Source organism: Pelodiscus sinensis, chromosome 2 (assembly GCF_052426305.1).
Source record: "Pelodiscus sinensis isolate ZL-2025 chromosome 2, ASM5242630v1, whole genome shotgun sequence".
Lineage (NCBI taxonomy): Eukaryota > Metazoa > Chordata > Testudines > Trionychidae > Pelodiscus > Pelodiscus sinensis.
Window position 1 is genome coordinate 214,537,629 of NC_143053.1, and position 23,857 is coordinate 214,561,485.

At 44.3% G+C, this 23,857-nt stretch overlaps 1 protein-coding gene across 2 annotated transcripts in view; it reads right to left on the reverse strand.

The window, feature by feature from the left end:
* The window catches only part of CASD1 (CAS1 domain sialic acid O acetyltransferase 1), a 65,354-nt gene extending 43,120 nt beyond the window's left edge, over positions 1–22,234 (reverse strand). Inside the window, exons 1-7 of one of the 2 annotated variants that reach the window (XM_075922348.2) lie at positions 21,831–21,970; positions 19,876–19,983; positions 10,367–10,463; positions 9,005–9,125; positions 5,474–5,518; positions 3,203–3,265; positions 1,800–1,844 (exon numbers count right to left, since the gene is read on the reverse strand). In XM_075922348.2, the coding sequence (XP_075778463.1) occupies positions 1,800–1,844; positions 3,203–3,265; positions 5,474–5,518; positions 9,005–9,125; positions 10,367–10,463; positions 19,876–19,888 (384 nt within the window). In that variant the 5' untranslated portion in view covers positions 19,889–19,983; positions 21,831–21,970. Of the gene's footprint in view, positions 1–1,799; positions 1,845–3,202; positions 3,266–5,473; positions 5,519–9,004; positions 9,126–10,366; positions 10,464–19,875; positions 19,984–21,830 lie in introns of both variants that reach the window. The other variant, XM_075922347.2, reaches the window with a different exon arrangement.
* Between the last annotated feature and the right edge of the window lie 1,623 nt (positions 22,235–23,857).

The window sequence follows — 23,857 nt, forward strand, 5'->3', positions numbered from 1 at the left end:
TAGAGGGGAAGACATGTGGAGAGCTCCCACCCCCACCCACTGGCCTGCTAGGAGGATCTGAGGACTGGCACTGGCCCTAAGATAGATTTGAGTTTGAGACCTCTGATCTATCACAAAGACAGGCTTGCCTAGGATAGTAAGATAGACTAGAGTACTCAAGGGGACCGTCTGTGAAGCTTGAGGTGTTCATGCTTGATACTTGGTGAAATTTTAGTTTAGAACTCACAGTTTGGGCTTTGTGCGCTGGGTTGTAACAGTCTGCCCTGAAACCGATACTCATGTTTATGAGCTGCTCCAGACATACTGACAGATGGCTCTTATGAACTTTGTGACATCAGACTACATGTATACATCACCACCTCTTGGAAATTTTTGGTGTCCAGAGATTTACACATTAGCAGAACTCTTGGAGTGCATCTACACAACACCCTAAACTCGAAATAAGATACACAGTTATTTCAGAACTATTTTGAAATACCTCTACACAGTGCCAAATTTCAAAATAATGCTCTATTTTGAGCCATCCCTTATCCCTCGTGCAACGAGGTTTACTGGGATGGTGAAATAGCCGTGAAGTGTAGACGTACCCCTAGAGTCCTGCTAATGTGTAGATGTACCCCTAGAGATGTATTATCTTCAAATTCAAAGATCAAGTAGCAGCACTCAAAGGATTTTTTTTCAAGTGTATTACTTCCTGAATTTGTTTTAAATTAGTTCATCCACACTCAAAGTAAAATTAAAAAAAAATGAAAAATTTAATAATGATTTAAATTAGCAAACAGGAAACCTTGGCTTTAATTAGTGATTCAAATCATGCTTTGCATTTGTACTTTTTAGTTATTTTCCTAAAGAAAGGTTGGTAACCATTAAAACTAAATATAGCTTTTATATTACATTTGAAAAATGTTTTGCTAACCAGGATGATGCCATTAAAGATGGGAGATTGTGGGAACACTTGTCCATATCCCAAAGTGTTGCTGATACCTGGTACTGGTGGAAGAATCCTACTCCTCTTTCTACTGAAAGCAGGGAGAGAATGAGGACTAGTCTACAATACTGAGTAAATCAATGTAATTTACTTTGCTCAGGGGTGTGAAAAAGACACATGCTAAGTGCTCAAAGTTACAGTGACTACTATGTTGATGGAGACACTCTCCTGTTAACATAGCATATCTTCAGCAGATGAACAACAGAGACGCAGCTGCACTGGTGCTGCTGCAATGATGTAGTACTCTAGTGTACACCTGCCTTGAGGTTCAGATTCCTGAATCAGAATTGCAAAGCTCATAGTCTCAGGAAGCAGATTCCTGGGAGTAGCAGCAGCAGAAAGGGGGTATTCAACAGGTCAACAGAGTAAAGATTAATTTAAATTAAGTAAAAAAATGGATTCCTATAAGTAAAACTTAGACAGCACCATCATCAAGGTCAATATATTTCTGAAAACAATATTCATTTAAAAGTTTACATTCAGTTAAACACTTTTATGAAGTACCAGGACTATCTTCTCATAGGATTTGTTATATGTTTTATCCATGCATCAAGCCAAAACACAATCTTTAACAACGTAATAGTGAGAAACTATTACTGTACAAGATACAAATCCCTATAAAAATATTACTGATATTTGTAAGGCCCAAACTACTACTATTTGCTATAAACAAGAGCAAGACAACTGGAATAGAAGATTGTCAATGAGTGTATGTTTTCACTTTTGAAATGAAAAGTAACTAGAAGCATAAGTCTTCTCTTGTAACAATTTCCACATATTCACACCTGTGCCTACTGCATAAAAATCTTACCGTAGCAGCTCCTGCTACAATTATATGAGGTTTTGCAACAGAACCCTAAAACAAAGTGAAAGAGAGATTAGTCTTCTAAAAGTATTCACAAATCACTACAAGCCATTATTCAATGTATTGCACAAGTTATTTAACATGTGTGCCTCAATTTTATCACATCACTGCTGCCTGTGAAGCTAAAGATTTTGTAAAGCAATTTGATCCAATGTAAGCGCCAAGTATTATGTTTCCATATATTCAAAATTATTTATCGAGTTAGACAGCATTTAAGTTTGCTGTTTAAAAGCTATCCAGGCAGCTATGATCTGAACTGCTGAATAATACAACCATGCATAATAGCAGCTAAAATAAATATTCTAGACATTTGTGATCTGGCATGTTTATCATTAAGTAGTAGATAATGACTCTGAAGATATTTGTCTAAACAATTAAGTCACAATCATATTATTACTAGTAATACTGTAGTGCCTATGAATGCTGTATCGGGACAGATCCCACTGTGGTGGTGCTGTGGTAACACAGAACAAAGATAATGCCTGCCTGACAGTTTTTACAATCTACATATAACACAAGAAGCAGACAGAGGCAGATGGGGAGTTACAAGAAAACAACAATAATATCTGTCAGTATCATGGGTAGTGGTCTCAGCCATCTGCAGCCTAAAAAAGGTTTTGAAGGAGGACAGAGAGGTAGTTTCACAGAGGTTTAGGAGGAGCTTCCTATAAACATGACAGGCACGATAGGAAAAAGCACAGAGGAGTTTATCTGAAAATGTACAAGTGGGAAGAGGAGGCTGGCATAATGAGCCATTATCGAATCATTCCAAACTGTTATCAAAGTTGCCAAGGGACAAAATCCAGAAATGGCAACTATTCTTTAGTAAGAGTCAATTTGTGAAGAACATTACGAAGTATCAAGAGAAATAGATGATCAAGTTGCTATACTTGTTAAGCACAGTAATCTGTTAACCAGTAATTTTAAAGAACACCTGATAGCATAAATACATGCATCATATTAGACCATCAGTATAACTAATGCATAATTATAAGATCCTGTGCACCCCTCCAAGTTGGCAAAAGTTAACCAGATACTGCAGAGCTGTGGGATTCTTTGGAGACTTTCATTTGAGCTCTAAATGTATGAATCCAAACTGTGAATTTCTGCAATTTGTGGTAGCTTGCTGGTCTGTGGGAATATATATTGTTAATATAATAGATGTATACTATATCTTTTTAGAATTGTTAGAGGATAACTTGAGTTCAATTTTTAAATTATTATTCTCCTTTATCTGTATCTAGAACTTATGCACAATACAAGTCAAGCAAATGGAACAAGAGGAAAACCATGTTTCCCAATCTATTAGTATGCATATTTTCTAAAGTCAGTATATTTTTAGTACGCACCTCAGTCCAAGATTTAATAAGTTGCTTCATCGAGCCATTAACTTCTGGATACCACAAGAAATCCTGTAAAAAGAATGTATTAACACCTGTGAATAAATCTAAGAGCAATTCGTAATTCAGAAAATGCAGTATACCAATTGCAAGCAATGCATTTAACACAGGAAAAACTGCACAGGTCCAATTTTTTCTTCATGTCTTTACTAGGTTGATGGACCAATCACAGATGAAAGATCTGGTATCTTAGTCAGGAACAAAGGGCAAAATAAATGAGAGTTTTGTCATTTACTTCAATGGAGCCAAGATTTCACACAGAATGAAAACTTTTACACCAGTTGAAAGTTAAGAGTCTCAATTTTCCAATACTACACAGGACAAAAACTAACGTTTTAAGGTTTAGAACAGATCGCAACAGTGTATTCTAGTATTTGCTTCGTTCCCCACAAATGTTAGCATCATTATCTTGCAAATCTGTGAACTAGAAAACCAATTTTCTGAAAGCTTAACATTACAGATTTTAAGTTATGCTGATTTCTAATATTTAATACTGGCATTTCATGTTCGGGCGTCTAAAAATAGAGTATTGAAGAACAAAATGGGTGAATGACTTACACTTTATTAAAATCATTCCTCTCAATAAAAATGAAATATTTCAATTAGTTCCTAAAGATTTATGTAAAAATTTATTCAGATTTCAGAGGGGTCACCATGTTAGTCTGTATCTTAAACACAATTAGTCCTGTAGCACCTTAGAGACTAAACCCACTTCCTCAGATGAGCATAGTGGAGAGAAAAGGGGGGGCCCTCACAAATTAAAATAGAAAAACAATGGGGGGGAGATACCTGTCAATTGTAGTGCGGGTGCTAAGGAGGCTAATTAAGTGGGCTAGAAGTGATCCATACGTAGCTTTTGATGTCAATTGGGTGTTGAATGCAAGGAAAGCGGGTTTTATAATGGGCCATCCAGTTTAGGTCTTTGTTCAAGCCACAAGAGACAGAGCCAAATTTGCATATGAAGCTCAGTTTCCCACAATCTCTCTATAGTTGGCTTGCGAAATTCCTTTGCAGAAGGTGTATACAAGCAACACCATCAGAGGAGGTCTATGCTACAGGGAATAGTCAATCTAGGCCACACAACTGGAATTACATTAGTAGTGTAACTCAAGTCAATGTAGCACAGATCTCTTTACTGCAGGGACCTCACCGCACTGGGTCGATGGGAGAATCTCTCCCATCAACTCCCCTTACTCTTCTTTTACCAGTACTCCACAGGAGTCAATGGGAGAATAATCATCAGTCAATTTAGTGGGTCTTCATTACAACACTAAATCGACTCTCTGTGGATTGAGCACCACTGCACTGATGCCACCAGTACTGGATATGAACTCTGAGAGGCCATTTAAGTCCCAAACTACTACTTTTTGTACTTTGGGCCAAACTACATAAGCAGTTTTGCTTACATAATCAAGACATACTGTAGTCTCCTAACATAGTACAGTTTAGACAGTGTGCGATCAAAGGGAAAATGCAAAGAAAAGAAAGCTTTATTATAAAGGCAGAAAGAACATTCTAGCACAAAGTTACACTTCTCCCCTGAGCATGACACCAACTATCCTTTTTAATCATAGCTTTCTCCAAAGACCCAAATAGTCCACTTGATGAACATTCTCTTAATGAATTATATGGAAAGGAGTGGGAAGAAAGAAATGCTACTGAGGTCCTTACAAAAGGAAGACTCCACTACCAGATTACTAGGAATGGGGAAGGAGAACAGGGTTTCCTCAAAACCTACCGATAATCCCCAAGTTTTTTTGTATGTGTTTTTAACAACCTTCTACACTAGCAATGCATGTGGTTCACTCTGTTACTGCAATCAAAGTGGACCCTGGGCAGAGAACTAAATGAGTCGCACAGAAAGCTCATCTGCATTTACCACATTCCTTGTTCCAGGTATCAGAAGATACTTCCATTAGAAGGCCCAATTATGAAATTTGATGAGAGGACTAATATTGTACGTTCCTTCTACTGAGTCCAAAGCTCCTCTAAAATAATGGGAATTATTTTTTTTTTAAATCTTCTAGGGAAAAAGAAAATAAAATCAGGCCATAAATAGTGCTGAGCACATGAAACCTTGATTGACTTCTGTTTGATTTGTAACTGATCAGTACGCCTAAAAAGAGGCCCTCAATTATTTTCACCAGAAGTACAGGGGGAGCATATATATTATACATTGATTATTATAACAGAGTTTATTAGCACACAAAAACACCTTACCACTTTAATTGATGCAGATTTGTCTTCAAAAATAATGTTTCCATGCTGTCAAAATAAGAAACAAATTAAACTTGTACTCTGGGAGGTAGTATATGTTCAAATACTGATCCCTCTCATCTCTAGATCCCTGCAATTCTGTGAATGACCACAGACCATATCTGTGGATAGGTACAGATACAAATTTTGTCTCCTTCCAAGAGTCTACTCATTTCTCATCTAAGATCTCATCTATACAGGTTAAAACTCCGTAATCTGGTTTGGCACAGCCCTGATCCTGCAGTATCAGGTGACACGCATGAGAGAACTCATGGGGATAAGCCATCGGGCTGGGGCCAGGAGCGTTGCCAAACTACAGGACCTAAACGGAGCCCAGGGGGCAGCAGAGCTGCCAGGAGGAACACAGAACCCCTGGTCCAGCAAACTCTCTGGTTTGGGACCAGTGAGGTCCCGATGCTGCCAGACCAGGAGGTGCAACCTATACTAAAGAGAGTTTGTTAGTACTATAGCTCCCACAGGAGACACGTTATACTAGAAAAATAATTATTTTGACTGTACATAATATACCACTTCCCCAAAGGACCTAAGATATACTAGCAAAAAGTTGGCTTTTGTTTTTGCTGATGTAACTGATTTTTTCATGCTCCTGATATAACAATGCTGGCAAAACTTAGAAGTGTAGCTCAGGCACATATATGGTGGTATATTATTATAGCAACCCTTGGAACACCAAAGCTTTCTATTACCAAATTATTCAAAAAAGTCTGAAATCTTTCCTTTCTACACGTCTCTATTTTCATTAATATACTTCTCCAAGGATTGAAAGAAAAATAAAATGTTTTCCTCTCACACTTCCCTGGTCTATACCACGAGTATGCCTACTTTTCGGCTCCCCTTGTACTCTAACAACTGAACCAAAAGTTTCCAGGAAAAAAAAAGTCACCAAATGCAGAAATCAAGCCTGGAATATGTAATTTATAATTTATTAACTGAAAAGAGGAAATTAGAATGAAATAAGTTAGGTATCCTTAATTACAGTAAACACAGACACCCCCTTTAACATTAAACTCAGCTGTATTATTTCAATTTCAATCCCTGAAACAAAAATGACAAATATATTTTTCGTTTGCAAACCAAACTGAGGTACTGACATATGGCCATTCTTTTACCATAAGACAGTGATTCCCCCTATTGAGTCATCCTGACACTTAAGATGTCTTCCAATGTTTTTTACATTCACTGTTACCCTATCAGTTTCATAAGTAATTGAAACAAATGTCTTCCAGCTCAGAACTCACCCAACTGCTCTTCCTCACCAAACTCATGTAATTGCCATACTACTCCGCACCTCTGGCAAGCAATCCAACATCAACTCCACAGGCTTGGGCAACTTCAATTATTCAATCAACCAAATATTTGGTTTTGACAAATTAAAATTAATTACATGATTCCTGCCAGACAGATTTTTATCTGCATTTAAATTCCTTGTTTGCATTAATATTGAGAAGTCTGACCACATTCTGAATACAAACTCTAAGCAGCACACGTAGTTCATGATTTGGCTGAAGTATACCACTACAGGCAGTCCCCGAGTTACGCGGATCCGACTTATGTCGGATCCGCAGTTACGAATGGGGCTTTTCTCGCCCCGGAGGACGGGAGCGGCGGGACGCCCAGATGCACCGTGGTCCGCCGCCCCCGTCCTCCGGAGCGAGAAAAGCTGCTCCCCGTCTCCCTGGTCTGCAGGGAGATGGGGAGCAAAGCCTTGGAGTATGCCCGCAGCGGGACAGCCCGGGCGCGGTTGAGCTGTCCCCCTGCGGGCGTGCTCCGCGGCTTTGCTCCCCGTCTCCCGACCAGCAGACCAGGGAGATAAGGAGCAAAGCCGCAGAGAACGCCCGCAGGGGGACAGTCCAAGCACGCCTAGGCTGTCCCGCTGCGGGCGTGCTCCAAGGCTTTGCTCTCCGTCTCCCTGCAGACCAGGGAGACGGGGAGCAAAGCCGCAGAGAACGCCCGCAGGGGGACAGCCCAAGCGCGCCTGGGCTGTCCCACTGCGGGCGTGCTCCAAGGCTTTGCTCCCCGTCTCCCTGGTCTGCGGGGGGGGGGGGGGGGGTGCAGCTAGTGCCCCCCCCCCCAGCAGACCAGGCTTTTCTTGCCTACCCCTGGGATAGAGCAGCTGGGGGCTGCCAGGTTGCTCCCGCAGCGCCGCTCCGGACCAACCCGGCAGCACCCCAGCTGATCTGCCCCAGGTGTCCCCAAGTCAGCCGCTGCTGAAACTGACCAGCGGCTGACTACAGGAAGCCCGAGGCAGAGTTGCTCTGCCCCAGGCTTCCTGGAATCAGCCGCTGATCAGTTTCAGCAGCGGCTGACGCCAGTTCCGACTTACATACAGATTCAACTTAAGAACAAACCTACAGTCCCTATCTTGTACGTAACCCAGGGACTGCCTGTATAGTTTCTCTCTGGCTCTACTTAGCAAGCTGTACTTTACACTGATTTCAGAAAATTAATACACAACTATTTTTCAGTGGCATTTACAAGACAGACAAGACAAAAAGCTATTTTTAATTTCAGTCCTAATCAGACTTGTGTATCGGTCAATGAATCTAGGATTTCAAGTGCTGGCTAGTCTGCAATTAACCTTTCAGAAAATAACTTACAACGAGACTTAAATTAATTAATACAGGCTAAAAACCAACAAAACAAAACATTAGCATAGATCAGAATGGGTTCCCTCGGCTGGAGGCTCACCAGCTTGTTATGAAACGCCACCATTGGTTCTCTGGGTATTTTTCTAGCAACTTCGAGTCAACTTTAGTTTCCTTGACAAAACTTGGTAGTGTATTTATACCCCAAGTTATCCATCCACAAGCAACCAGTTCTTGGGGTTCACGTTATCTTATTGCCTAGGATGTTTGTATTTTAAAAGAGGACCATACCAATTTAATAACTGTCTATTGTCAGTCCTGTATCATTACACCTTGGCATTTCACACCAATCTGGAGATAAAGAGATCACAGAGGAGGCACCTACTCCCCACATTCAAAATAGAGTCTGCAACTTGGCAGATAGAGTTCATAATCTCACACTGAATTCATAAATTCTATAGACAGATTTCCCAGCCATCACACACTGCAACAGCCATTTATTCTCATAAAAATAAACTAAGTTTCTGTTATACAAGCCACCTTAGTTTTCTTTCTTAGGCTGTTCACTTATTTGCTGAAAACTGCATCTGCAAACTTCCCACTTCACTTCTCAAGATGCAAAACATTCCTTTTATCACCCTCTGACAATTGCTTAGTTCAGTCTCCCTCTCTAGAGTTTGATTTGTTTCTCTGCAGAAATATGTTACCTGTTTCCCTTTCCTGAATATTAGGATAGCAAGTAGTATTTCACAACAAATGCCCATTCCAAACACCAAAGTCCTTAGAAGAAGGAAAAAAAACAGTTTCTGGTGTTCTCAACCTGGAAATTAAGTAAAGGTTTAACGGTTAATAGGCAAATTGAGAGGTGGTGGTGGAGAGACAGTCTTACCTTGTTTCCTTCTTCCTTGATTTGAGGATTTATGAGTTTTACAAATGAATAAAATAACTGTCGAATTCTGGAATCTCCTATAAATGCAATATGTTTATCTATAAGGCAGTTTTTTGCTTCACTGTAAAAAACAGAAAGCATTACAATATTAGCATGTTGCATTATTTAAAGAACTAATTTACGGAAGAAACCTGACAATTCCTTACAGGAAATCTTGAATGTAACAGAGAAAATTCAAAGCACTGTATCTAACTCTAAAGAAGTATAATTTTTTTAATACTGGCTGCATGAAATATAAGATGAAATAGGAAGCCACCCTGACCATTTGATTACAATAATTTCTATAGGTGTGAAAGAATTCTCTTTACCATTGGGTGGTGCTTAAAATAAAAAAAAGACCGAGCAGTTATTAGAGATGTAAGCAACTAGTCTATCTAACAAGCAAAAGTTTGTCGGACAGTTGACTAGTCCCTCAACTAGTCGCTTCCCACACCCCTTGCTGCCTCTTAAAAGCTGGTTCCCCCGAGCACCATCTTCACGGGGGGAAGGGGAGGCAAGGAGGTAGCGGGGACCCAGAGTGAGCTAGGAATCAGCTGATTGCCAGCTTGCGCCCTCCCAGGTCCAGATGCTGTGCCTCTGCTTTTTAAATGTATTAAGAGCTGCCGGCTCTTAATACATTTAGAAATCAGAAGCGCAGTGGAGGGACCCAGCGTGAGCTGGATATCATGCTGGGTCCCTACTGCTGCACTTTAGCCTTTTAACAGGCTCTTAATACTTTTAAAAGGCAGAGCCACAGCAGGATTAGCTCCTGAGCCAGGAGCTAATCCCGCTGCGGCTTCCCCCGCTTATCGACTAGTTGATGGAAAATCCATTAACTAGTTCATTAAACTAAATTTAACATCCCTAGTAATTATATAGTTTAATTGTTAAATAACAGGATGATTGAGTGATAAAGATATTTGTCACTAGTTTTAGATTAAATGAATGAAGAAAAAAGTGATAGGTACTTTTATTTTTCAACATTACAATTTGAAACCATATATAAAACATGTAATGCCCATCAAACTATGTTGAAACCCTTCACAACAAAATATGCAGTATAAATTATTTACTAACATGATCCTATTAAGCTTAGCATTCTAGACACACAATGGAAGGAATATCTGCCGTCTAAAGGGCTCTTTTCTGATCTCTGGTAAATTATGTATTTCACTGTAAACTATTAAAAAAAACAGCTACAAGGATGAAGACAGCCAAAAGAGATTGGACTATAGGGACTCAAGACTGCAGTACAATATACAGATTTTTTTACTAGTTTTCCCTTAGAGAACAGAATAAAAGAATGTGAGGTGATATCCTTACCTATTTTTATATTTATGCATCATGCAACTGTGGGGTTGCCATACTGTTTCCCCAAGAAATCTCCCACTGGAGAGAAGATATTCACATGTATCATCACCTTAAAAAAAATTATACTAGAATTAGAATCCTACTACAAAATGTAGCATACAATATCTTAACCAACTACAGTAAACTTCGAATAATCCGGCACTTTTAGGACCAAGGGGTGCTGGATTATCAAATATGCCAGACTATTGGAAGGGGGGGCTATGAAGGGTCTGGGGTGGAGTGGGGCGGGATGCGACCCTCAGGGCTGCGGGACCAACCCAGCAGGACCCCAGCTGCTCTGCCCCAGACTTCCCCAAGAAAGCTGCTGCTGAAACTGACCAGCGGTTGACTCTGGGAAGCCCGGGGCAGAGCACCCCAGCTGCTCTGCCCCGGGCTTCCCAGTCAGCAGCTGGTCAGTTTCAGCAGCGGCTGAATCGGAGAAGCAGGGGACAGAGCAGCTCCAATTGCAGCTCCAATTGTCTGGCTGCCCGGAGCACTACCGGGTTCCAGATGGTGCCGGACCATCAGGAGTGCCGGGACCATTGGATGCTGGACCACTGGAGTTTTACTGTACTGTATTTAAAAAAACAATTGAAGTTTAGCTCAAGAGAAAATATTAGCACTAATTAGTGTCGAGTATATTTTAAGGAGGTCCTGCACAAACTTCTTTATATAAATTTGTCTTTTATGTACCTTACTTCTGACAGAAAACATTCCTCCATACATAGCCAAATGGTAATGATTGCCTAATTTCTACTAGAGGGCAGGTTGTGACCGGAACTAAATTCATACTTGGGCCTCCACATTTAATAGAACAGTGCATCACTCCACTGCATCACCTATCACCTTACAATTATACTAGCATAAGGTGAAGTGATTAACATATTAGTACTCTAATGTAATGGTCTTCTGTAATAAAGCATTTTATATAGAATCTAAGTTCAAAAGTATCTGCTTACTTAAAATATAATGAACTGCTTAAAGCAAGTGTAATTGTCTGTAGAAATAGGCTTGCATAGGAACTCTCTGCAGCCTGATTCTCCATTGCAGCTTTTAGACTGAAAGAGCTGACTGCAACCAAAGGGTCAGCTATACAGAAGTTGATATTTTTCTTCAAATCAAGTAAATGAACATCTTAGTTATGAAACCAATAAATAAGGCTTCTTCAAAATTATTATGGATACTTGGGCCAAAAAAACAAAAACAAAAAAAGAGAATTTTTTGTTGCCATTATCAAGATACTCTTTTCAAATGAATCAAAGTTATGAACTTTCTCACAAAAATGAAAAAAAAATTACATTCATGGGCACTAGACCTTCATCCAGAATGATTCCAGAATGCTTTGCTTTACAAAGTATTTAGAATCACTGGTTTATAGCTATCTTTGAGGTAAAATACACCCTCTGTTTAGCAGTTCACAGCAACATTACATGCTAGAAAAAAAATGTAGTTATCTGAACTGAATTTTTTTCTGGACATCAGAATTAGCCATCTTAGTCTTGAGAAGACTACTATGAGATTTTTGGTTATTACTAGCCTAAGCCTCTGTTGTTCAACTGACCCAAAAGAGGACACTTTCAACTGTACAGTGTTCCCAAACAATGACTCAAAAAGAAGGCTACCCAATAAAACACAACCACTTCATAAAAGAAACTGAGATTTCTTCAAAGGTGTCCCATTTATGTACTAACCCAGCCAAATCCTGCTTAGCTTGAAAATTATGACGAGCTCACAGACTCGTCAATAACTAACAGAATCCTCACACATGCACAACACACTTCATTGTAATACTTTTTAAAGCTTAGACTTCAATTCACAGCTGGCTTTAGACGGAATCACATAAATACCACATAATAGCTCAGTTCCAAAAATTTTGCTCTCTTCTATTATGAATACCACAATATTTCCTGCAAAATGTGAAATCTACAAATTACATTAATTTATCTTTAGGTGTAGTAGTAGCAGCAGTTCTGTTGTTTATTGGACCAATTTCATCTGTTGGTAGAAAGGACAAACTTTTAAGCTTTACAAAGCACTCTTTCAGATCTGGGGAAGATAACCAGACTGTAAGCCAAGTACAAATTGGGGAGAGACTGTTAATCATAAGGAGTTAACACATCTGTAAGAGATCACTTAACTCTTTAATTGTACATTTCATTTTAATAGGCAGCAGAGTATGTTACAAATTGTTGTTAAGGACCATAAAACCAGTGTCTCTATTGAAACCATGACTGATAGTGTCTACTTTTGAAGATGATGTGCAGATTTTTTGTCTTTTTATTTATTTGTTTGTTTTTGAGGCTGATGACAGAGTTCAGATATGGAGTGACAGCATTGTGAAAAGTGTTCACCCATGGGAGACATGGTATTTTTGTCTTTTTTTCAATTTTTGGTTGGAGTTCATTTGAGACTGTAGTGATTACCTGTCAAGTATCAAAGGGGTAGCCGTGTTAGTCTGAATCTGCAAAAGCGACGAGGAGTCCTGTGGCACCTTATAGACTAACTGAAGTGCATCTGACGAAGTGGGTCTTTGCCCACGAAGTGGGTCTTATGCTCCTACGCTTCAGTTAGTCTATAAGGTGCCACAGGACTCCTCATTGCTTTTAGTGATTACTTGGTTTCACTCACATAGCTATGCTGCTGTTAGAATATTAGGGTTCTGGATGTGGTACACCACAGGTGGTGATGGACTTATTGACCTTGAAAGGTGTGTTGTGCAGCATATTGGTACTCATAGAAGTGAAGATATGTCTGCAGGTTTTGCAACTGTTGATCTGGCCACTTAAGCTGACCTTCCGGGGAGTATAGACCTGGCATTTGGTTCATCAAGGTCAAGCTGATCTGGAGTAGTAAACTTAATCTTCAATAACTTCTTTAATTTTGTTTCTCCAGGAAGTAGTGGGCAGGAGATACCCAAACAGTGTTAAGATAAATTCTGAACAGGTAACAACCATTCAGAAGGCAGAATCCATAGTTTGAGCACCTGGTGTGGACAAGTAAATGTTTTAAGAACCAAGTGATTTTATAAACACATTGTTTCTGAGTGGCAGAGGGGACTGTTTTCTTTTTTAGATCTCTTGCTCAAATGACCACTACCCCTACTTCACAACCCCAAAATGAACAACAACTGTTAAGACAATTGAGTTAGCTCCTGGATTTCAGGACATGTCTACACTACTTTTAGGAAGTGTGACTGCAGCATGCTTAGGCATAAGCAAAGAAGCTCACTAATAATAGCAGAGTAGCCACAATTGCATGGAAAGCACATGGGCTAGTCTCTTGAGTATACACCAAGGTCCCAGGAAGTAGTAGATTTGAATGGCTAGACTACACTGCTATTTTTATTTAGCTAACTAGAACATTACTAGGTTTCCTATGGCTATACATGCTACGATAACGCCTTCTGACTGCAAATTAGGCCTATCCAAAGAATACTGAGAATAGTCATTTAATCAGTAGGCGATTCTGAGGCCAGACCTACACTACAAACTAACACTGATGTCACTGTATTGCCCAGGGGTATGAACAATCCACATCCAGGTCATGTAATTATACTGACATAATCCTGTCTGTAGATAGTGCTCTGTTGATAGGATAGTTTCTCTTGTTGACACTGCTGCCATTTCAGAGGTTCTCCTACTGGCATAGTAGAGAACCTCTACTATGTACTCTCTATGAACCTCTACTATAGCACTACAGCGGTGCAGTTGCAACTTTAAGTGTAGATCAGCCGTGAGCCTTAAACTGAGGCTCCACTATAATTATGTGCAACTGTAACAATCTCCCATACACATGCCACACATGTGTATGAACTTCAACTACTCATCATTCCCAATAGTACATATATACAAAAATAAAAATTAATACATAGGGATAATTTCAAATCATGGAATTATACCGTCAACATACACCACCACCAACTGGGTTTGAATGTTTTATCTCCTATAATCAGCAAGACAGTATGTTCCAAAGGATCACTAGCACTGCTACATGTAACAACAGAAGATCTTTTGGAAAGATGGGTCAGTTTGGGAGAGGGGAGGGAAAGAATATGAGGAGAGTGACAACTGAGGAAGGAAAAAGTGACCTATTGTGGCCAGACAGCCCGCCTCCATCACATCCATCTTATTTGCCTCCCTGAAGCATACAGGACAGAGAAGGAGCAATAAAATCAGCATAGTCTATGCTGGCTCATCTGATCCTGAGAAGCTGAAACATAGATATGAGGAGAGATCAGGATATGCGAGACTGCCACCGGCTGGCACCTATGTTGATTCGAACACACACACAGTCCCTGGAAGAGGAATTTCCCACTGAGAAAAGAATCCCCAGTAATTCCAATTTAGTTATCTCTCTTACAAGTGTAAATTAAGTTCACAACTCCCTTGTAAGAACTGGTCTCACAAAAGACAGACCAGCCCCATTTGGCATGACAGATAAGAAAGAGAAATACGTGACCCCATAAGTATAAAAGATGGGCCCAGCACACACTCACTTTGAGTGTCATTCTACCCTCTACCTGCTGGTCGGGTTAGGTGTTTGACCTCCCGAGGTTCTATGGGGACGCCCACCTCGTATTTTTGTCTTTCCTAGGAATTGAGGGACCGGCCCTGGCCTGACATGCTGGAGTCGAGAGGCACAGAAGGGGGTAAAAATTGTACCTGGATGTGGTCCTCTGTCTTAAGTGTACACATAGAAAGAGTAAGCTGTTACTTGGTACCATTATTTCTATTTTTCTATCTTTATCTTCTTTGTAACCGTTTTTAAGATCTATATTTTGCTAATAGTTAAGAAATAAAACAATAGCCATTGCAACCATATGATTTATAAGCTTCTTTAATAAACCTGTAACTGTTTAAGTTTTAACCTGACTCCTTCAGTTGCTGTAATAGAACCAAGCACAATTTAAAAGAACTTCAGACGGTCTTAAGAGACAGATATAGGGAGCCCTGACCGTCGGCTGACACCTATTAGTGAAGAAAAGGGTATGAACAGGGCAGAAAAGGAAAAAACATGCATCAAAATGAAAAAAAGAAAAAATAAGCTGATGCAGACTAACAGAAACTCTCTCTCCAAGAAAAGCCAGTTTAGGCATTAGGAAGTGCTAGGAACAAGAGGAATGAAGCACTTGACTAATTAAAAAAAAAAAAAAAACCCTGGGTTTGTTTAAAGGCAAAATTCTCTACCCTATTCCTGACGATTACTGAGAGCAATTCCTTTTAAGCAGTGGTTCTCAACAAGCAGCCGGCTCAGTCCACGGATCACTAGCAGTCCACAGCTGCCTAAGAGGTGGTCCGCAGTTTGAGCTCAGTGCCCCTACCTCCCCCCACAGCAGGAAGCCTGTGCTGCTGCTTGAGCTTTGCAGTTGCCATGCAGCCATGAGGCTGGAGCACCAGCTCCGCCTTCCCACTTGGAGGACAGTGGGGGAAGGTGAAAAAAGCCCCAACCTTCCCTGCCAGACCCAGTTCGCAGAGAGAGGCACAAAGGGTTGCCAGATGGCTGAAAGAAAAATACCAAACACTATCCCCACCCCCGCCAAAAAAACTCCACCGGGAAAAAAATGTTGTTTAAAACAAACACTGGACACACTTGGGGGGAGGAGGGGGCAGGAACGGGGCTGGATATTGGGGGAGGGGAGACCAGTCAGAAGGGGGCAGGGCTGGCCGGGAGGAAAGCACAGCTGACGGGAGGGGGTGTAGCGGGAGGGGGCCAGGAGGAAGGGGAGCGGGAAGAAGAGCTGGTGGGGGCGGGGAGAGGTGCAGCGGCGCTGGCTGGGGGAGAAGAGCTGGGCGACGGTGTAGGGGGCTAGCCGGGGAAGATCAGGAGGGGAAGTGGAGGAGAACCGGCCGGCTGGGAAGTGGGGGGTTGAGCAAATTGGCCAGTGGGGAGCGGAACTGACCTGGGCACTTGCGCAGGCTCCCAGCAATGCACGAGCGAGGAGGAGGCTTCTCCTCCTCCTCCTCACACTCAACCAGCTGAGGACTCCTGGCAGCAATTGCGGCCCTGCCTCCCAGCTGGGACTTTCAGCCACTCCCCCGCCCACGCCAGGCTTCCGTCCGGTGTGCAGCCGGAAAAATCAGAAAATACCGGACACTGCACATGTCCAGTATTTTCTGATTTTTTTTTACTGGACAGAGCGCACACATACCAGATACCTGGCAACCCTAGAGGCACAGGGAGCAGCCCTGTGTGCTGCTAATCCCCCTCCTCCCCCATCACCTCCCTGCAGGAGGAACAGCAGCACACAGGGCTGCTTGCTTTGCCTCTCTCTGCAAGCCGGGTCTGGCGGGAAAGATAATGTTTTTTTTTCAAATTCCCCTCACTGCCCTCTGAGTGCGAAGCCAGAGCTGGTGCTCCAGCCTCATGACTGCGCAGCGACTGTGAGGCTGGAGCGGCAGCGCTGGCTACCCACTGAGAGCAGGGATGGGAGGGGGGGTTAGGGGAAAGGGCGCCTGAGCTTACCCCCTCCCCACTGTGCTGAGGGAATGGCACAGTGATGTGTCATCTGGAGGCTTTCTCCCACTACTCCCATTAGCTGGCCAATGGGAGCAGCAGGAGGCAGTGCTTACTCCCATCCTGCACCCCCCCACACCTTGCTCTTGCTCCCTCCTCCCTGGCCATATACCTTACTCCCATCCTGCTTCTGCACCCTACCTCCCACCCAGATCCTGCACCCCCATCCCTATCTCATTTGCTAGCAGCCCTGTCCTGCACACTGAACCCCTCATTTTTGTCCTCACCCTAGAGCCTAAAGGGGGGAGGGTCTACAAAATTCACTAACTCCAGAACCCTAGAAAAGTAAATCTGGCCTATGGGAAGACCTGAACCTCAGTCCTCCCAGTCCCTCCCTCTCGCCCCATAGGGCTGGAGCACTAGAGGAGTGAGATGTCTCAGTTGAAGACCAAGTCAGTGAGGGTTGGAATTTTTGGGGGCGGTTTTTTACTTCTCACTTGTGTGGTTCCCAACTGATTTTTCTGTGGGTCAGTGGCCCTTGACCCCCCAAAAAGATTTCCCACCCCTGCCATAAATCAAGAAAACAATTACACCTTTTGTGTTGGACATAAATTAATATTTTACTTTAAAATGACGTTTGATAAAGTAACAAAAAAAGTTAAAACACTGTATCTGTTTAATAATTTAAATTAAACCATTGTCCTTAGATGCAGCACTATCTAAATGGCTTGGGCATAATTATGTAATTAGCAGTGAGTTTCCATTAGCAACTGGTGATCTGTGGAAAGGTTTGCATTTAGCCACGTGGGCCATGTGCCAAAAAGTTTGAAAACCACCGCTTTGACGTGATGAGGAGAATCTTAAAAAATGTGGTGGAATAGCTCAGTGGCACACAACCCATGGGTCGCAACCCCCGAGGGGGTTGCAGTTGTCTTCCCAGGGGGTCAAGGTGCTTAGATCCAGCCCGTCAGGGGCTGGGTCTGGCTGTTGGCAGCCGTGTGGTGCGGTGCTTAGATCCCAGGAGCTGGGCACTTAGATCTGGCTGGCTGGTGCTTGGTCACAGCCGTTGGCGGCCCCCGCAGTGCGGTGGTCACAGACCAGAAAAGGTTGCACACCACTGGTGTAGCTAAAATGTAGGAACATGGTGAACATGAAATTGTTTAGTAACCATGATAACTGTACATTATTATTTCCCCCCAATCTTTCTTCATATGTCTTTACTTGGGTTTTGAATAGTAAACTGGTTAAGCCACTTCCCGTTCACCTCCCTTTTAATCGGCTAACCAGTTAAACATTACATTTAACTAGTTAACTAACTGAACAGGATTTTACATTCCTAGTCTTTACCCATGTTTAGGATTGCCCATTTTTTATTATGCTTTTCTAGTCACTGGCTATTACTTTTTTTATCCCTCTCTAATGCTCACTGTTTTAACAGTCCACAAGACTAGTTTTTACCATCACAGAGAAAAAGTATGATTGACTAATTGTCTCCAGAAGTAGCACTGCACATTTGATTAACAAGTATAAAGCTTTCTGTACCAGGTCTAAAGGATCAGGTAATGACTATTGATTTAGGAAACAAAGCCTCAACATACAAAAAGTCTGAGCAAACAATCTAGTTCTGTGCTCTTTTAAATACAGGCAGTCCCCGGGTTACGTACAAGATAGGGACTGTAGGTTTGTTCTTAAGTTGAATTTGTACGTAAGTCGGAACTGGCGTCCAGATTCAGCCGCTGCTGAAACTGACCAGTGGCTGACTACAGGAAGCCCGAGGCAGAGTTTCTCTGCCCCGGGCTTCCTGGAATCAGCCGCTGATCAGTTTCAACAGCAGCTGAATCTGGACGCCTGGGACAGAGCAGCTGGGGTGCTGCCGGGTAGGTCCCTGCAGTGCCGTATCTCGGCGCTGCGGGGACCAACCCGGCAGCACCCCAGCTGCTCTACCCCAGGTGTCCCCAAGTCAGCTGCTGCTGAAACTGATCAGCGGCTGATTCCAGGACGCCTGGGGCAGAGCAGCTGGATTGCTGCCGGGTTGGTCCAGTAGCGCCGAGGAGCGGGGCTGCGGGACCAACTGGCAGCGCCCCAGCTGCTCTGCCCCAGGCATTCGCGAGAAAAGCCTGGTCTGCTGGGGAGGGGGGGAGAGGCGCACTAGCTGTGCCCTCTCCCCCACAGCAGACCAGGGAGATGTGGACGGCGGGACCGAGACGCGCCGTGGTCCCGCCGCTCGCATCCTCCACGTCTCCCTGGGCTGCTGGGCCCCCCCCCCCAGCAGACCAGGGAGACACGGAGCAAAGACGCAAAGGACCCGGGTGGCGGGACTGCGGGGCGTCTGGGCAGTCCCGCCGCCTGGGTCCTCCACAGCTTTGCTCTGCGTCTCCCTGGTCTGCTGGGAGCAGCTGGGGTCTCCCCCCCAGCAGACCAGGGAGACGCGGAGCAGCTTTTCTCGCCCCAGAGGGGGCAGGGGGCAGGACCGCAGCGTGTCTGGGCGGTCCCGCCGCCTGCGTCCTCCGGGGCGAGAAAAGCCCCGTTCGTAAGTACGGATCCGACATAAGTAGGATCCGCGTAACCCAGGGACTGCCTGTACATCATTCATTTGAAAGTTCAATTTTTTAAAATAACGTAGAAGAAGAATAAAACAATTTTACTAGTTGTGACAAATTATTAATATGAAATCTTCTAATTTCTCTCCAAAAACACAGGCAATCTTAAGACCATAAGAGAAGCCATACTGGGTCAGCCTAAAGGTCCATCTGGCCCAGTATCCTGTCTTCCCACAGTGGCCAATGCCAGATACCCCAAAATCTTCTTAATCTTTTAAGGTTTTATATAATCAGTAGTGCTGTGTGTTATCTCAAATCCTCTGACAGGGTTGTCTCTCCTCCATACAGTTTCTATTTCACCTTATGTGAAACTTGAGACAGTTTTTTCAGAGTGATTATTTATCAACCTTTTGGAAAACAACAACAAAAAAGATTTTGGGTTTGATTTGTACACACACACCATTTCCACACTTCACACTCAATACCTACCCTGCTTGTACATTCCTGAACATCTCTGATACAGACTGAGTCTACACCAGTGTTTCTTAAACTGTGTTCTGGGGAACACCGGTGTGCCGCGAGGCAGTCAGAGGTGTGCTGCGGAGAACAACAGAGTTCAAAATGTCCGCCTTTTTTTTTTTTTTGGCTCACTTTTCCCCAACCTCCTTCCCCCCCCCCCACAAAAAACAAAAAATCCTTGGCGTTCCTCATAAAAAAAAAATTGTTTGGTGTTCCTCGGTCTTAAAAAGTTTAAGAAACACTGGTCTACACCGAGGAAACATGAATGTGTACATGAGAACAGCTTCACTGGCATTAACAAGAGAGGAAGCAGTTGCATAATAGGACATAAGCATTTTTACTATTGTGTGTTAGCTACGCACTGAGTTACATTTTTGCATATCCGATCTTTCTTACTGTAGACAAGGCCCTTCTGTGCTGTAACTGTGGATAAACTTCCTACTTTACCCACTGGATTGTGCAGCAGGATTTTGTGTGGAAACTAGAAATAGGTGATGAGATCCTTTTTAAATTTTTCATCGCTGTTTATGAAATATGCTGGATTTACAGCACTGGGTACCTACCTACTATTTTATTTGCTTTCAACAAATAGGGAATTTGTGGCAGGAATTTTGGGATTTAGGTTAATTGTTAAGATGGAACAAGGGCATATATAAAAATTCAGATTTTACAGCACTTTAACTATTTCAGTCAAAAACCTGTTTTTTCCCCAAGCCAAAACATTTATACGGATACTGTGGATGCACAGTAGTTATAGTAGTACAACTTGTATGAGACTAAACCATTGCCTTTTGGTCCCAACAAGTGGCTAGAGGTGACCACCACCACACATACCTGTAAATCCCTTGCAGTCCTAGCATCCAATATACATTTTGTAATATTAAGGGAGAAAGAAAGACATTGGCAAGGAGGTTGAGACTAGGGATGTAAAATCCCTGGGATTTCTGCCCCCAACCCCACATTGAGGCTGGGGCTGCAGAAGAATCCCAACTCCCAGCCCAAGCAAGAGCAGCCCCTGTCTGCCCCCAGGCTCCCCAGAGACAGAGGCTGCTCCAGATGCCAGAGCGGCCTCTGCCAAGCTGGAGCAGCCCCCTGTTCGTGGCAGGAAAGAAGCTGCTGCAGGCCCCACCGGTTACCAGTTAACTAGAACCATCTTTAGGGTCATGTTTAGTTAACTAGGTGACCAGTTAACCTTCCACATCCCTAGCTGAGACCAAGGAACATGTCTGTTGACTTTCTGGCCCAACAATCTGAGCAGAGCCAAGGACTGTTGTGTAACGAGCTGGTGCCATATACCTCCCCACAGGCACCATTTTAAGTAGCACATGTGGGATTTTTGATGTATTCCTTATCCTACAAAACTGGTTCCTCTCCCGCCACGCTTCCCAGCTGCCGGGCACAGCGAGGGCTGTCTCTTTTCACTTCTTCACCTCTTGTTTGCACGGAAAAGTCCTAGGCTGTCAGGTCCTCCGGGCAGGGACTTGACTCCACTCGCCAGCCAATTTCAATTCCCTCCTGCAGGGCAAGGCGGGTGTTTCTGCCGGCAGCCTGCGCGGGCCTGTCAGGTGTCCCGAGCAGCCCGTGCCAACAGCTCGGCTCCGATAACAAGTAACGGGGAACGTGGGGGGAGGGAAATGATGCTCAACTATGGCGAAGTTTAGGAGCCACCCGCGTCCCCCTCCTCCAAAGCGATGCCGGCCGCCCTACGCGATGCCAGCTTGCGGGCATCGGCCGCGGGACACCCAGCTCCCCTTCCCGGTCCCTCCCGCGGCTGGTGCCGGAGCCGCTGCGGTTCCCCTAGGACAGCACCCAGCAGGCCAGGCGGGCCGTGGGAGGGGACCAGCGACCTGCAGGGCGCCTCCCCCGAGGCTGCGGCGGGTCCCAGCTTCCCGCTGTGCCGGGGCTCCGCGGCGCCGTCCCCTTACCTCGGTAGCGGCGGGAGGCGGCGTGGCAGGCGGCGAGCAGCAGGACGGCGCCCAGCGCCAGCGCCTTGGCGCTCCTCACGCTGAAGTAGTGGTTGATCTCCCGCTTGCCCAGGGTGTAGGCCAGGGCCGCCATTTTGGCTCCTCCATGACAACAGCGTGCGATGGAGCGGGCGGGCGCAGCGGGGCAGCACTGGGTCCCCGGCGCCGGCGAGCGGAGACGAATCTCCGCGGCTGCTGCTACCGCTGTCGCCAGCAGCGCCGCGGAGCGGAGCCCGGCACCCCAGCAAACAGCGACGAGACGCCCCCGCCCCGGGCAGCGCCGCTTCACTTCAGCCGCCAGCAGGGGTCGTGCCTTGCTGCCCCGCCCCGTCCTGCTCCGCTGGTTCCTGCCGCGGCGCGCCTCTGCCCTAGCTGCGGGGCAGGGGCGGGACCCGGGCTGGCAGCCGTGCGCCTCCCAAGGGGGCCGGGTTTCCCGGGCTGATGTTATAACGCGACCCGCTCCCCCGACTGGGCTCGGTGGCCACCAAGCCGCTTCCCCTGCCTGGACACCTGCCCAGCAGAGGGGCAGGCAGCGCACCCCGGGCTGGGCATCTTTTAACATCCCCTGCCCTGGGCTTACACGGAGGGGCCAAGTGCTGGGGAGATGCGCTGTTGTACAGACACTAGGACATGCTCGCGTGCAAGTGGGACCGGTGAAGGCTTTATGCCCTACACCAGTGGTTCCCAATCTTTTTGGCATCATGGCCTCCTTTTGATTTTTGAGCAACCCTCACGCCCCCTTCCCCCAAAATAGCAGCAAAACTTGCAGTGCTATTGATGGGTGTGTGTGTGGGGGGGGGGGTAGGATTGCCTCGTGCCCCCCTAGAATATCTTCACACCCCCCAGGGGTGCACATCCCCCCAGTTTGGGAATCCATGCCCTACACAATGTGAGGTGCCTTATGCTGCTTTGCTGCTGGAGAGCCTAGGCTCTTCTGAAACGCCATGTTGGTCAGATTGGCCTGCTAAGCCCAGGGTTGTGAGCTCAATCATTGAGGGGGCCCACTAGGGATCTGGGGCAAATCTGTCAGGGATGGTACTTGGTCCTTCCATGAGGGCAGGGGATGGACTTGATGACCTCTCAAGGACCTGTCCAGTTCTGAGAGACAGGTACCTCTCACCCTGAGGCCTGGTCTGCACTAGAACAGGCATATCTGCTTAAGGTACACCATCCATCTATGCAAAATGGGTAGCCAAGTCCCTGCAGCATCTACACTGTAGGAGGCCAATGGGAGCATGTGCTCCTTATGGCTTCCCTTACTCCTGGCAGAATGAGGTGCACAGGACATCAGCAGGGCTGCCCTCAGCATTCAATTTGGGGATCTACACTACTGCTATATGTCTATCCTTGTCTAAAGTGCTTTGAGATCCTTCAGTAAGAAAGGTGCTATATGAAGTACAAAATTGTTGGTGGAGCTTTCATAATTCTATTGTATTTGCACTTTCTTATGTAGAAAGCACTATTAAATACAGAGTCCAATTTATATTTTGTTGCTAAAATAGGAAATTAGGTATGATACAATGCAGGGAAGATATTCTGTAAGAGCACCGAGAGTCAGTGCTCACTATAGAACTGCTGTAAGAGATGAGGCTGCTTGATAAAGAGTTTTGTGATCAAAGATATATTTGGCGTTATTGAACATTTTTTTCTTGTTTCTATAGAGTCTTGTATTCTGTCATGTTAATCACAAGCTCATTTAAGCATCTTTCTGCTCCAACACCATCAGTAAATATTAATCCAAAATATTTCTTTATCAATATAGATTAGACTTGTGTAGCTATCATTTAATTTAGACAGAGTATTCGCACATCAGTCACTAGGATTGATGTTGATCTATCACTGTGACAAAGCGGTACCACTTTGGATTGCTGTAAGTGCTGATGATGTTAGTCTTATGATGATCTTTTAACAAGATTTTAGGTCTTTCAGGCATCTTAAGCATTGCCAAGATCTGGCACTGTTGTGTTCATAGATCATTAGGCAGCTAT